The sequence below is a fragment of the Poromitra crassiceps genome, assembly GCF_964638095.1.
Source record: "Poromitra crassiceps genome assembly, chromosome: 9".
Lineage (NCBI taxonomy): Eukaryota > Metazoa > Chordata > Actinopteri > Beryciformes > Melamphaidae > Poromitra > Poromitra crassiceps.
The window spans coordinates 11,678,728-11,694,018 of record NC_139630.1 but is presented as its reverse complement, the minus strand read 5'-3'; the positions used below and the strand labels follow the sequence as shown (position 1 = coordinate 11,694,018).

Below are 15,291 nucleotides of genomic sequence, written 5' to 3'. Positions count from 1 at the left end.
TCATGTATCAGTCACATGCATGTGATCTGTGAGCCCTCGCACGCCCTCTATCCACACAGCACAGGCTCGGCTGTCTCTCTCCAGGTGCGGGGCGAACACCACCTCCAGCCTGCGGGCGGCGCTGCGCTGGTCACCCACGGCAACAACGCTTCCCCGGAGACGGTGCATCATCAGCCGCACCGTCACCTGATTGGCCCAGGCCAGACCCAGGGCGGGACACACCTTAGCGTCCACCATGCTGGAAATTAAAAGAAGAAAATATTAAAGGCGCTGTATGTACGAGTTGTGAAGCAGTTTTAGCCTATTCTTTTTGGCCAATGGGTGAAGAGGATGTAGGGCAAATTATGAAATCCGTTTTATTTTTTTTCAATTCAGTTTTTTTCCAAATTATTATCATTATTATTTTTTTAATTTGAATTCAGGGGTTAGGATTTTCTTTTTGATGATGACTTGTCTCTCTCAGACAGCCTCTTCAAAGAAGCAAAACCGACCGCCCTCTCAAAACATCTCAATCCAAAATGGGACCAACTCTAGGCCTATTTTACAATTATGAAAGCAATTAGGTTATGACAATAAGTAGGTCTACTTATTCTATTCTATTTTGATAATTAGGCTTACTTTTATGAATTTCAGACAAATTATGGAAGATTCTGCAATATTCAATGTTTTACAGTTGATTATGACCAAATTCCATGATTCTGGCTGTTTTTTCTGCATTGCAGAAATCATATGGGCGTAGAGATTATCTAACCTCTTATTGTGACGTTTTCCAAGTCAAACAGAATAGAGAGGTGGGACATAACACTGGGAGGAATAGACTACTGCAGGGATGACGTATTTTTTTTTTTACCTTTATTTATACAGGGGGAGTCTCACTGAGAGCAATGCTCTCTTTTTCAGGAGTGCCCTGTTCACATTCACACACACATTCATACCTGGAAGCTGACCAGTACAACCACAGTCTGATCTGCTGGCCACTGATCAGCTCCACTGGAGCAGTTGGGGTTAAGGGCCTTGCTCAAGGGCACCTCAGTGGTGGTAATGAGGGAGGGGCAAGCGTTGCCTTTTCACTTTCCTCCCCCAAATTTATCCTGCCGGTCCCGGGGATTGAACCGACGACCTTCCGGTCACAAGCTCGCTTCTCTAACCATTGGGCCACCACTGCCCCTGTCCCTGCGCTGCTGGTTCGTAGGGGGAAAAGGCAATGGGATTTTTGCATGGGAATTTCAGTTAAATGCAAGAAGTAAGGTCTGTGGTTAACAAAAGTTTATGAAACAGCGAAGTTTGTGTTCAGCAAGATAATCGTCACACATGAGGAACACTATTATGACTTTTGGAGCATAAATGCGCTTTGTTTTAACACGATCTTCGGAAATTTCTTGACATGAATGTATGCAAACTCCACACAGAAAGGCCCTTTTCACGAGATAGGCACTGAAGTCATGGGGAGACATACCCCCAGTGCCAACAGCGTTCCAGGCGAGAATCGAACCCAGGACCTTCTTGCTGTGAGGCAAGAAAGCTACCACTGCGCCACCGTGCCCCTTTTAGAACATTGTTTGGTTGCAGTACAACATATCAAGTCAAAGTTCAGGCGCCACTGAAAACGTGCTTGGTTGCTTCCAGCCCAGGAACCAATCACAGGAAAGCAGGCCTCCCCCAAAGCGAACGCAAGCCGAGGGCCGAGACACGAGCAAACGCGCCACAATAAGACTCCTCCCTCCTGACAAATTGGTCACGTTGTCGTTCACAAATGACTTCATCAGCTAACGTTACGAAGCAACCAACGCCAGATCCAAGCCCTCACTGATTTGGCCGCTGGCTGCTTGCTCGCGCTGACAACAGAGTGCAAGCGAGCAGCCAGCGGGGGGCAACAGGTTGCTGACTGCAGTTCCCCTAACGGCCACGGGTGTCAGTAATGCTTAGAAATGTCTGATTCTCACATAAGGCATTTAAAATCTGTTTTTACCCCAAACTCTCCGCAGCCGATCCGTCAAGAACATCCGTCACCTGGAGATAGAATGCACGCACACACGCACGCACGCACACGCACACACACACACACACACACACACACACACACACACACAGTTATGAGTGTATTCATGGTTTCAGTCATGTGACGTTTTTGTTGTGGTGGCCATCTTGAGGACCGAACGCAGGACGCAACTTTTAAACTTTATGGGAGGACTGTGGACACCACACCCTCTTTGAACTCTAACTACTCCTTCATACTTTGCACTACTCCATTCAAATCGTAGGAAAAACCCATGAAACGATAAATAATGTTGTTTCTTCTTTGAATTTGAACAGAAATGCACACTACGTACATGCCTGAGTGCTTTCACACTGAGCCATTGTTATCGGATCACGGCGAATGAATGGAGAAACCCAGCGAGCGCAGAAAGCCAAAGTGCGAATTAGCAGTCTACGGTCGGGCGCCATCTTGTGTGAAATAGAGAGGCAAAGTGACCGCCTACTTCCTGCTTCAGCACTGTACCAGAGATTTTCATCCGCCATTTATTTTCCCATACACATTTCGTAAAATGCTTATAAAAAGAGTTTTACTGGTTCAAACCAAACTGAAAATATTTTTTCGATGATGTCTTTTAAAGTTTTGGTCGGAGTGAAATGTTCTATGGTCTCTCCCGATTCTAGCGTTAGTAAAACTCTTTTTATAAGCATTTTACAAATTGTCTATGGGAAAATAAATGGCGGATGAAAATCTCTGGTACAGTGCTGAAGCAGGAAGTAAGCGGTCACTTTGCCTCTCTATTCATAGCTTTCAAGGGGTGTTACGTGCTGCCGGGAACGCCCACCTGGCGGTCAAAAAAAAACTTGTTGATTCCGTTGCCTGCGAGTCGACTCACGCTGTTTGTTCAGCCAAAGTGCCGGATAGCCTACCTGTTGTGCTATCGGTTGCACTAAACCGACGAGGAGACACGCCTGGCTTGTGTTTTACAGAATCCGGTCGGAGAAAGAAAGGAGGAGGTTGTGGATTTGTGCGACGTGGTTCAGTCGCTGGGGAGGGCAAAAAAATGGCTTTTTATTCTACCATCAAAGTACACACGTCTTTGCTCTTTGCGGCCAACATTTCATCAAAGGTAAGCTCAAGTAACGTTACAATAATGATTAATACCCCGTTAACGTTACTTGAGCTTACCTTTGATGAAATGTTGGCCGCAAAGAGCAAAGACGTGTGTACTTTGATGGTAGAAAAAAAAGCAAAAAAAAATTGCCCTTCCCAGCGACTGAACCACGTCGCACAAATCCACAACCTTCTCCTTTCTTTCTCTGACGGGATTCTGTAAAAGCACAAGCCAGGCGTGTCTCCTCGTCGGTTTAGTGCAACCGATAGCACAACAGGTAGGCTATCCGGCACTTTGGCTCAACAAACAGCGTGAGTCGACTCGCAGGCAACGGAATGAACAAGTTTTTTTTTGACCGCCAGGTGGGCGTTCCCGGCAGCACGTAACGCCCCTTGAAAGCTATGAATAGGCCTATTGATAGTTATTGAGAGCTTAAATGTTAAGTGACACCCTAGAGACAATGATGCTAAATGAATGATTGTTGATCAGTTAACACATTCACTGCCAGACGTTTTTTTTTTTTACTGTAGTTAGCTTCTGCCAGAGGGGTTTTTTGAGGATTCTGGCTCATCTTTCAAGACCCGAGGATTCTTTTCTGCTAAGATTTTGTGAACACACAATATCTCAAAAGAACTAATAGAATGTGTGCTTTCTCTGTCTAAAATAGTTAGTTTGTAGAGTTAGTAGTTATGTAAGCATTAGCAGTTGAATACAGCATGGTTTCAGCGTCAGAAAAATTATTCAGAGATAAACGGCTTTTTGTGAAATTCGATAGAACAGTCACTTTAACCATTCATTTTTGGCTCTCTCTCTCTCTCTCTCCCTCCCCCTCTCGCTCTCTCTCTCTCTCTCTCTCCCTCCCTCTCGCTCTCCCTCCCTCTCTCTCTCTCTCTCTCTCTCTCTCTCTCCCTCCCTCTCGCTCTCCCTCCCTCTCTCTCTCTCTCCCGGAGACGCACTAGGTTTAATCCTAGTGAGAGGGGGAGAGGGAGAGAGAGAGAGAGAGAGAGAGGGAGGGAGGGAGAGAGAGAGAGCGAGAGAGAGAGAGAGAGAGAGGCAGAGAGCGAGAGTTGCTTCCAACTCCTTCCTCCGTGGGCGTTCTTCTTGGCTGCAGCGGCCGTCACAAGCTTGTCACCAGTCTCACTGCTTTGCTGCTGTCCTGTGCCTGTCTGCGCGGCCGCTGTTTGAGGAAGTCTGGATGGACTCGCTCGCTTCTTGGAGTTTTGGTTGAGAGAAGCTTTTGCGATTCTGGTCATATTTATGCTGCGTGTTTCAAAGTGTGTTCCACCTGTAATCTATTATGCAAATTTGCAATCCCGCATCGCCAGCAATCAGCGCGAAAACTAAAGCGTTTTCCCCCATCCATTTTCATGAGAATGGCTGCTTTTTGCTTGCCTTCCTCTAGTCAGGAGGGCACTGTCGCCACTTAGTGGCTCGGTGGAATGGGTTGTAAACGTTCGGTGGCTCCAATAATTATATAAGAGATGTAAAAGGGTTAGATGCACATCCCACGGTCAAAAAAAAAAAATCATTTTTTTGACGTATTAATACGTCATTGGCAGTCAACCGTTGGATTATTTTTGACGTATTAATACGTCAATGGCAGTGAACGTGTTAAACACATTGGAGAGGTCGACTGTAACAATGGTCACCTGGTTGATACAGAGGACCGGTGTGTTGAAGGCGTGGCTGAGGCGGTGCAGCGTGGCGCCGAAGGCCAGCAGGCGCCGCGTCCTCTCCAGCCAATCAGAGGCCTGGAACTCCGACCTAAACAGAGCCGCCACCGAGTCCACCACCAGGAGGCGCACTGCACCACGAGCCAGGAGGACCGGCACCCGCCTGGAGACACAGGCCTGCAGAGAGTCCTACAGAGAGAGAGACCTACTGAGACACAGGCCTGCAGAGAGACCTACAGAGACAGACTGAGACACAGGCCTGCAGAGAGACCTACAGAGAGACAGACCTACTGAGACACAGGCCTGCAGAGAGACCTACAGAGAGATCTACTGAGACACAGGCCTGCAGAGAGACCTACAGAGAGACAGACCTACTGAGACACAGGCCTGCAGAGAGACCTACAGAGAGACAGACCTACTGAGACACAGGCCTGCAGAGAGACCTACAGAGAGAGAGACCTACTGAGACACAGGCCTGCAGAGAGACCTACAGAGAGAGAGACCTACTGAGACACAGGCCTGCAGAGTCCTACAGAGAGAGAGACCTACTGAGACACAGGCCTGCAGAGAGACCTACAGAGAGACCTACTGAGACACAGGCCTGCAGAGTCCTACAGAGAGAGAGACCTACTGAGACACAGGCCTGCAGAGAGACCTACAGAGAGAGAGACCTACTGAGACACAGGCCTGCAGAGAGACCTACAGAGACAGACTGAGACACAGGCCTGCAGAGAGACCTACAGAGAGACAGACCTACAGAGACAGATCTGCAGAGACCGACTGAGACACAGGCCTGCAGAGAGACCTACAGAGAGACAGACCTACTGAGACACAGTGCTCTTGGACTAGCAGACTCACTGGGTCTGCGGCGTGCTCAACGTAGACGTGGTCGCTGAAGCGGACGCTCCTGAGAAGCTCTGTGGGCAGGTCGGCACGCAGCACCCCCTGCTGGCTGATCAGCTGCATCAGGCGCCGCGAGGGGAACGACGCCTCCGTACAGATATACACCGCTCCTACAACACACGCACACGCACACGCACACACACACACACACACACACACACACACACACACACACATTAAACAAATAACTAACTTTCTCTATGCACCTCCTCAGTGTGTCTCAGAGTCTCACAAAGAGCGAGCCAAACTAGATCTAACTGATCAACAATCAATCAATCAATCACAGTCAATTAGGGTTGGCACGATGGGCGATGGCATCGACCATCGTGATGGGCCAACCCCCCATCGACCTCTGAGCCTTCTACATCGGATTGTCGTAATTAATTATCTGTTCGAATTAAAATTGTGCCGTTGTAATAATAAAAGAGGCCAAGTCCACTTACCGTGATGCGTGGGGGATGCGCCGGCGGCATTAAACAAGCGCGCCCAGTTCAGTTCAGGAAAGCCTCCACTCCCCCTCCTCCTCCCCCTCCTCCGCTCTACTGCTTCTCTGAACAGGGGGCGCTTGTTTAATGTCACCGGGGCGTCCCCCGCGCGTGTCTGCTGTGTTGTTGTGAAAACTTTGTTAGAAAAAGAAGAAACTTCACGTTCTTTCCTGTTTTCATCCCAAAGTGAGTACAAGTCTTCAACTGTGAATTTAACTCGCCTGTTTCCAAAGTGAAAGTTGGAATCGCTCCATATAGATACAGCAGCTGCGTTTCTCTAGCCATTCCTCCTAAACTCTCTCTCATTACATTAGGTTCAAAAGCCCACGCGAATCTAACGTTATATCAGCCAGTAATTCAGTCGGTTTTCTGCCAGCTCGTTAAATTCAACACACACACGTTGTTGGTGAGGATCTGTAACGTTAACGTTATTTGTTTTGCCCCGTTCAAATTGCTGGTAGTGACAGCCACTGCCCACTTCAGTCGCCTGGCTCTGTGCTGTAGCACAGAGCAGAGGCTATCAAAGCCCGCTGGTATCATGCAGAGCTCAGGCTCAGCTGTCCTGTTGTTAACGTGAACGCATTGCAGCGGCTAGCCAAATGGCATTACAGCAACGCAGCGACTTAATAAATAATTAATTATTCCCCCCACCCCCACCCCAATGATGATGCCATCGTACAAAACGATGTTTCACTGTAAAACAATCACGATGGGTATTTTGATGACATCGCACAACCCTACAGTCAATCTATCTGGGCAGCCAGAGTCTAATGACAACTAACAGACTCTGGGACAAACGGGCGATATTTCGGTGCTTCCGGTGTAGAGCAGACGTCCGCGCCAAGACTTCCTCTTCCCAGCTGCTCCGCAGTCATTGTTTACATTCTGAGTGACGCCAGAATGGAGCTAGACTTGATCAATCAACAAAACAAGGCAGCCAGGCTGGACCTGGGGTGCTCCCCCAGGTCCAGCCTGGCTGACATGCATACACGTCTCACATGGCTTACTGTTGAGCAAAGGCTATCGGCCAACCTACTTTTATATTTTCACAGAGTTATTCATACCCAAACTCCTACATTTCTTTTCAACAACATCATTTATAGTTCAAGTATTCACACACACTCCACCAGAGGGGTGAGTGGGTGATCAGCAGACAGTCCTTCATGCATTGGGGCAGCTGGACAGAGAGACAGACAGACAGAGAAACAGACAGACAGAGAAACAGACAGACAGAGAAACAGACAGACAGAGAGACAGGCGGGCAGACAGACAGAGAGACAGACAGAGAAACAGACAAAACAGAGAGACAGGCAGTTGGACAGACATACCTGCAGACAGTCCTCCGTGAGTCGGGGGCAGTTGGACAGACAGGCAGAGCTGCAGAGCCAGCTGGCTCTTGCCCGCTCCGCTGGGGCCGGACAGCTCGGTGATGCCCCCCACAGGCAGCCCGCCGCGCAGCAGCCCGTCCAGCACTGGACAGCCCAGACTCAGCCTGCGGCCGGGGGGCAAGCTGAGGCCAGGGGGCGAGCTCTGGCACGGTCCCCGGAGCAGCAGGAGGGCTGGAACACAACACACACAGTCTGCAGTCACACACACACACACTACATAATAATACTGTCATACATTGCATTACATACTGTACTCCATGTACTTGCACACAGACTGGACTGAAACAATGTCTCCAAATACCTTTAATACTCAACTATAGATCTGACCTGGGACTCAGCTGCTCTATAGTAGGTGCTATAGATCTGACCTGGGACCAGCTGCTCTATAGTAGGTGCTATAGATCTGACCTGGGACCAGCTGCTCTATAGTAGGTGCTATAGATCTGACCTGGGACCAGCTGCTCTATAGTAGATGCTATAGATCTGACCTGGGACCAGCTGCTCTATAGTAGGTGCTATAGATCTGACCTGGGACCAGCTGCATTATAGATAGGTATAGGTGCTATAAATCTGACCTGGGACCAGCTGCATTATAGATAGGTATAGGTGCTATAGATCTGACCTGGGACCAGCTGCTCTATAGTAGGTGCTATAGATCTGACCTGGGACCAGCTGCTCTATAGTAGGTGCTGTAGATCTGACCTGGGACCAGCTGCTCTATAGTAGGTGCTATAGATCTGACCTGGGACCAGCTGCTCTATAGTAGGTGCTATAGATCTGACCGGGGACTCAGCTGCTCTATAGTAGGTGCTATAGATCTGACCTGGGACCAGCTGCTCTATAGTAGGTGCTATAGATCTGACCGGGGACTCAGCTGCTCTATAGTAGGTGCTATAGATCTGACCTGGGACCAGCTGCATTATAGATAGGTATAGGTGCTATAGATCTGACCTGGGACCAGCTGATTTATATATATACTGTATATATATATATATATAGAGAGAGAGAGAGAGAGAGAGAGAGAGAGAGATCTGAGCTGGGAACAGCTGCTTTATAGATAGATATAAGTACCTGGGACCATATGGTTATATAGATAGATATAGGTGCTGTAGATCTGACCTGGGACCAGATTGTTTAGATATACAGTAGATGCTATAGATCTGACCTGGGACCAGATAGTTTAGATAGATATAGGTGCTGTAGATCTGACCTGGGACCAGATGGTTTATATAGATATACTGTAGGTGCTATAGATCTGACCTGGGAGCGGTGTGTCCGCTCTGCAGGCGGAGGCCGCGGCGGTCTGAAGCTGCTGGACATCGGCCCGGGACAGACCGGTCACCCTCTGGAGGTCCGGCCCAGAGAGGGTCAGCGCCCGGCGGGCTGTCGTCACGTTAGCTGGAGGAATGAGAGTCTGTCACACCAAACTGCATTCAAAAACCTGATTATAGTCTATTTAAAGTTGACATTTTATTGAAGAAAGCATTTATTCAAGAAAGGTCTTGTCAATTATCAGGGTATATGCAGGAATCCTGAAGCTGCCACGTCACGATACAATATCGATTCAATTCAGAGCCCTGCGATCGATATGAGACGATACCATTCTGCTCAATTAACACAATCAGCAGAATAGCTACAAAATGTAAAACCTCTCAAATGGCAATTAAGACTTTTTAAGACTTTTTAATGGCCTTAATTTTCCCTATACTTTCCAAGACCCCGCAGATACCCTGATTATATGCATGATATATAGAGAGCCAAAGTCACGCCTGCTTCCTGCTTCAGCATACGAACCAGCTGGCGGTAAAAAGTGGTGTGGCAAGAGACACATTTTTTTTGATCCCATTTGAATTGTGTCATGAAGTACACATGTGATGTTTGTCCATTTTAAAGGATGACTTTGCATATCAAGAAAGTCGCAGTTTGTCATAAAACTGAAACGTAAGGTTTTAGTTTTGCATGAAACCGCTCAATCAACTACATCTCTCGTCTCGCACAATAATATACATCACACCAACACCAGAAAGTTATGACGTCACTTACGGCAACAGGTTTCTAATGTGTAACACTGCATGAAATAGGCCACGCCCATCACGGGGGAAAGCTCTCCATTCACTCCCATACGCCAGCGCCATTTTCCTTGAGTTAAACGTAGATAAAAGCTGCTGTGTGGTGGGCTGCGCAGACAACAAATGTAAAAAAAAATCACCAAATAAAGTTTTTTTGTACTCCCGAGCAAAACAAGGAAGCCATTGAGAATTGGCGAGAAGAAAAATGTGGATCTAGCTGACAAGGAAGTAAGTTGGAGTGTTCATCTTCCGTATGCATGATCTTTGTGTGCAACACGTGACATAGGAGAACACCAGGATTGGCGGGGGGAGTTTTCATTTCCCCCCGTTTTGGGCATGGTTTCTGAATGATGACGCGCTCCGCAGTTTCTCTATTGTGCTACAGTTTTACGACAAACTGCGACTTTCTTGACTTGTAAAGTTCTCTGTAAAATTGAGGAAAAATCATGCGTACTTCATGGCCCAATTTCAAACGGGATCAAAAAAGTATTGTCTCTCGTCGTTCACCACGACTCATATTTCTTCTGACGCTGGTTCATATAGGGCCCTACCGGAAGGGGCGGAATTTTGCTCTCTATTGTCGCACCTCAACAATATCACCACACAGGGTGTGAAGTGTAGGATATTAGCCAGGGGCAAGGGTAAAAATGCCCCAATAAATCTCAGAATGCCCCTAAAAACCATGACCCAGGGGCAAAAATTGCTCCAAAGGTTTTGATACTTTTATTTTCGTTCAGTTCATTTCCATTTCCATCTCCAACACACACTCGGCACCTGCAAGCTGGTTGGCAGGAGGAGACGATGACGAACACACTCACACAAACAGTGTTGTTGTTCACCCCCCCCCCCCCCGTCCCCCCACCACATTAGACACACACACACACACACACAGCATCACCTCTCCTGGCTGCCGCGATGATCCTGGGGTTGAGCTCCAGCTGGTCCAGGTCCAGGTTCCGGTCCGGGTCCATCTTCAGCCCGCTGGAGACAACATGGCCACCGCAAACGGCTCTCCAGCTGCAACCATTAGGCTAGCTGATTAATCTATTAATCAATCAACAGATGATCCATCACCAACAATTTTTTATAATTGATTAATCGTGCACACTAATTTTTAAGAAATGAGTGGAGGCAACCACCCTGCACTTTGTGTCGGGTGATCCACATCGTGCGTTAAAATTCGTTTAACGCACACCTAGGAGTTGATTATCCCTTACTTATTGTATCTGACGTATTTATTTTAATCAATGTTGAGACTGATGGAACAACTGTCTTAGGACCATTTAGTAGTACTCCGTGTCTGAGGTTAGTCTTAGGTGTTTTGTAGGTTCTACAGCAACACATGTACTTTTTCAAATATAGATTCTAGATATGGTAGTAAACATAATTTAAAAACTAACTTAGCTGTAGTGTCTGGGCCCTACAGCATTTTCAATATATCTCCATTCTGTCTCATATGATTGTTTTATTTTAACTGATTATTGTGAATAAACTGAACAGTGTGATGGATTTATTAATACTAGCGCTGCAACAATAACTAATTGAGTAGTAATTAGGGATTAGTATTTCACGGTATTAATTCCCCCTCCCCCTTTTAATCAAACGTACTAAACGTACCATCGAAAAACAAACTAACAACTAACAAGTATTTTGCTTTGAAGAAAAATATTGATTTATTGAAGTGAAACTGAAAAACTAATGAGAATGTTTGCTCCTCCATTAGGAACTTATTTGTAGTAGTGGCTTGCGGCGTTGTGAATATTGCACAACATAGGGTAGGCACGGTATTAAGCTTATGATAACGACTAATCGATTAGTCGAGAAAATAACCCATGGATTAATCAATAATGAAAATAATCATTAGATGCAGCCCTAGCAAGGACCACACTTTCCTCCAAGGCACATTAATTCTCTATGAAACCATGCCATCAAGGGACTATGTGGGGAACTGTAACTACTTTTTCTTTTTGGAATAAAGTCCAGGTGTGATGCTGTGCTGTAAAAGTAAGTAATGTAGTGTCTGGGGTCAACAACACTGGCCATCTGACTTAATTTCACCCACCAGCAACTAGACAACACAACACTTATTTTATAGTAGGCCTACACATCTTAACTGTGCAATACTTACTCAATAATGTATTTTGTGCATAATGCAATGTGCAATGACTATCCACACTACTTGATGTGCAGTTTTACTATCTGCCACTTACATTTTCCACAATTAGGCTACTATTACAATAACTATTCACCACTGCTGTTATATCGGCTGTTACTATTATTCTGTACTGCTCGTCATTACTCTATGGCTCACGTCGTACACTTCCCCTCGGGGATAAAGCTATTTGAGTGTGTTGTAAAGTAAAGCACAGACCTAACGTTACAGCAGAGGAAGGGGAGTGATCAGATACACTGACAGTGAGTGCATGCCCTCACTCAGCAGCGTTATCAAACCTACCTGCTGTGTTGTGTGAGCAGCTATACTGAGAAAACCTGAGGAAACTTCTCAGCTTCTCAGATCTTCTGTTCTGCTGGCTCTCTGAAGATCTGAGACTGTTCGTGTTTGTTTGTTGTTGTTGTTTTATTCAGCTCAGTGCTCCCGCGCTGCCAGCTGACGTCATCACGCTGCGCCGGCTGGCGTGCTCGCGTCACGTAGCCGGTGACGCGCAGGCGTGCACGAGCAGCAAAAACAGGAAAAAAAGAAAACGAAAAACAGCAACTATAATATAGCCACAGCTGAATCGTCTCATACACACACTTTTTTATGAGTGACCACTGTGTGACGTCACGCTTAAAAAAAAAATCCAGACGAGCTACGCCACTTCGGTCATGACGTCACTACTGACGTCATCACTGCGCTGCCTGCGCTCCAGGAAAAGAAAACATCGAGATGAAAATATTGATCATTAAACAGAGTCAGGCTAACACTAGCATGTTTTAACTTCTGTAACAACACACACTGACTGGACTGTCTTGGTTTATATCAGAAGAACACTGCACTGCTGGTAAGTTAACGTTACATTAATCACGGTTATAACGTTATAATTAGTTAGTCATTAGTGTTACAATTCATTAATCATGTGATTACATTACAAGCTACTCCAAGTGGTCGAATGCATTACAGCTATGATGGGAATTATAATAAGACTATGATCCCTGAGTGATCAGCAATTAGTATTGTGCCTGACCTTATAGTCAATGTAAAATTATTTATAATGTGTTGTGATTATTGTTATAACGTATTATGAATGTTTAGGAGTGCTTATGACTATAACTATACAGAGCTTACACTGTACTAGATTATCAGCAAAATGTCTTATTGCAGAAAAATGTGATTGTCAAGCAGACAGACTGACCAACACACTCATAAAATCCTGTTGGAAATGTTGCATGCACCCGATACTTGGCATCCGTGCGATAAGATATATTGCCACACAAAAATATTGCAATAGCTACTATGCTGTGTCGACCCCCCCCCCCCCACACACCCTCACACACCAGGTCTGTGTGCTGTAACAGATCTTCCCTGTAACCCAGGTGGACCTCTGACCTGCAGCCATGAGTTCCTCAGGCCGGCGGTGTAAAACGTGTGGTGGATCAGACATCGATGTGGACCCGGGCCGAGGCAGCGCCGTGTGCACGGCCTGCGGCTCCGTGCTGGAGGACAACATCATCGTGTCGGAGGTGACGTTTGTGGAGGGCAGCGGGGGCGTGTCCTCCGCCGTAGGACAGTTCGTCTCCTCAGACGGTGAGAACAACAAAACGCACGCAATGTTCCAGAGACACCGAACATTGGGTTCGGTGTCATCGAATGGACACTTGCGCATGCCCGGTGTCGTTCAGCAGTTTGGCTCAGTGGTTAACGTTAGTGTGTGAAGACAAAAATAGAGTCCGAACGCAAAGGCACACCCCTCAAATACCCTTTGCAGGGGTCACCTGGCCGATCATGTGATACAGTGGTTCCCAACCTTTTTTGTCTTATGTACCCCTTGAGCGGTCTTCCCATGCCAATAGCACCGCCTCACTCATGCGTGTTCTTTGTGGTCTCAAAGAAAACACTTTGGCAGCGGTGGATCCACGGATGTATAAGTAGCCTAAATCATCCAAAATAGATTTTTTTCACTGAACTCTCCGTGTTTGGGTTTGGCCTCTTTCCTTTTCAATGATGAGAGGCTAGAAGGAAAGTACAATAAACTTTAATGATGCAACAAACACTTAGATTTGGCGTATGACTCCATGGTATGACGACACTCCTCCTGAGACGTGAGGACGACGTCAGTGATTTATAGGATAGAGAATCCCCCCATAGGGAATTCTACAGGAGTCATGACATTGGTGGTGTTCAGGGGAGGTGGGGCGAAGCTACAGTGAAGACCATCACTGAGGGGAGACACACAAAGTGAGTTACAACACTCTAAATACAAGGGAACTGATGTAGGAAGTTCCTACATCAGTTCCCTCGTATTTAGAGTGTAACTGGAGTTCCTACTAGGAGTTTCCTACTAGGAACTCCAGTTAGGTGATTGGCCAGCAGGCCAGAGGGAGAGCCTGGGAAAGTGTGGGAGACATTGATTGGACAGGAATGACGTAGTCTCAACGCCAGACCCATGAGAGTTCTTACGCTGATACACTACGTTGCTGCATGCTGCAGATCTCTCTCTGGGTCTGATACACTACGTTACTGCATGCTGCAGATCTCTCTCTGGGTCTGATACACTACGTTACTGCATGCTGCAGATCTCTCTCTGGGTCTGATACACTACGTTACTGCATGCTGCAGATCTCTCTCTGGGTCTGATACACTATGTTACTGCATGCTGCAGATCTCTCTCTGGGTCTGATACACTACGTTACTGCATGCTGCAGAGCTCTCTCTGGGTCTGATACACTACGTTACTGCATGCTGCAGATCTCTCTCTGGGTCTGATACACTATGTTACTGCATGCTGCAGATCTCTCTCTGGCTCTGATACACTATGTTACTGCATGCTGCAGATCTCTCTCTGGGTCTGATACACTACGTTACTGCATGCTGCAGATCTCTCTCTGGGTCTGATACACTACGTTACTGCATGCTGCAGAGCTCTCTCTGGGTCTGATACACTACGTTACTGCATGCTGCAGATCTCTCTCTGGGTCTGATACACTACGTTACTGCATGCTGCAGATCTCTCTCTGGGTCTGATACACTACGTTACTGCATGCTGCAGATCTCTCTCTGGGTCTGATACACTACGTTACTGCATGCTGCAGATCTCTCTCTGGGTCTGATACACTATGTTACTGCATGCTGCAGATCTCTCTCTGGGTCTGATACACTACGTTGCTGCATGCTGCAGATCTCTCTCTGGGTCTGATACACTACGTTACTGCATGCTGCAGATCTCGCTCTGGGTCTGATACACTACGTTACTGCATGCTGCAGATCTCGCTCTGGGTCTGATACACTATGTTACTGCATGCTGCAGATCTCTCTCTGGGTCTGATACACTACGTTACTGCATGCTGCAGATCTCGCTCTGGGTCTGATACACTACGTTACTGCATGCTGCAGATCTCGCTCTGGGTCTGATACACTACGTTACTGCATGCTGCAGATCTCGCTCTGGGTCTGATACACTACGTTACTGCATGCTGCAGATCTCGCTCTGGGTCTGATACACTACGTTACTGCATGCTGCAGATCT

At 46.9% G+C, this 15,291-nt stretch overlaps 2 protein-coding genes across 2 annotated transcripts in view; one reads left to right on the top strand and one right to left on the bottom strand.

Moving 5' to 3' along the window:
* Positions 1-12,185, bottom strand: xrcc3 (X-ray repair complementing defective repair in Chinese hamster cells 3; the record flags this gene model as incomplete). The annotated part of the gene is made up of 8 exons (XM_083642858.1): positions 12,063-12,185; positions 10,506-10,624; positions 8,799-8,936; positions 7,479-7,709; positions 5,621-5,775; positions 4,739-4,951; positions 1,970-2,010; positions 1-238 (listed from the first exon to the last, which is right to left on the bottom strand). The coding sequence occupies exons 2-8, from the start codon at positions 10,576-10,578 to the stop codon at positions 1-3; spliced, it is 1,089 nt and encodes a 362-aa protein (XP_083498984.1). The 5' UTR covers positions 10,579-10,624; positions 12,063-12,185.
* A 296-nt stretch (positions 12,186-12,481) lies between these two features.
* Positions 12,482-15,291, top strand: part of LOC310781948 (transcription factor IIIB 90 kDa subunit-like) — a 53,390-nt gene continuing 50,580 nt past the window's right edge. The window contains exons 1-2 of the mRNA XM_083642592.1: positions 12,482-12,609; positions 13,142-13,352. Of these exons, the coding sequence (XP_083498718.1) occupies positions 13,163-13,352 (190 nt within the window). The 5' untranslated portion in view covers positions 12,482-12,609; positions 13,142-13,162. The remainder of the gene's footprint in view (positions 12,610-13,141; positions 13,353-15,291) is intronic.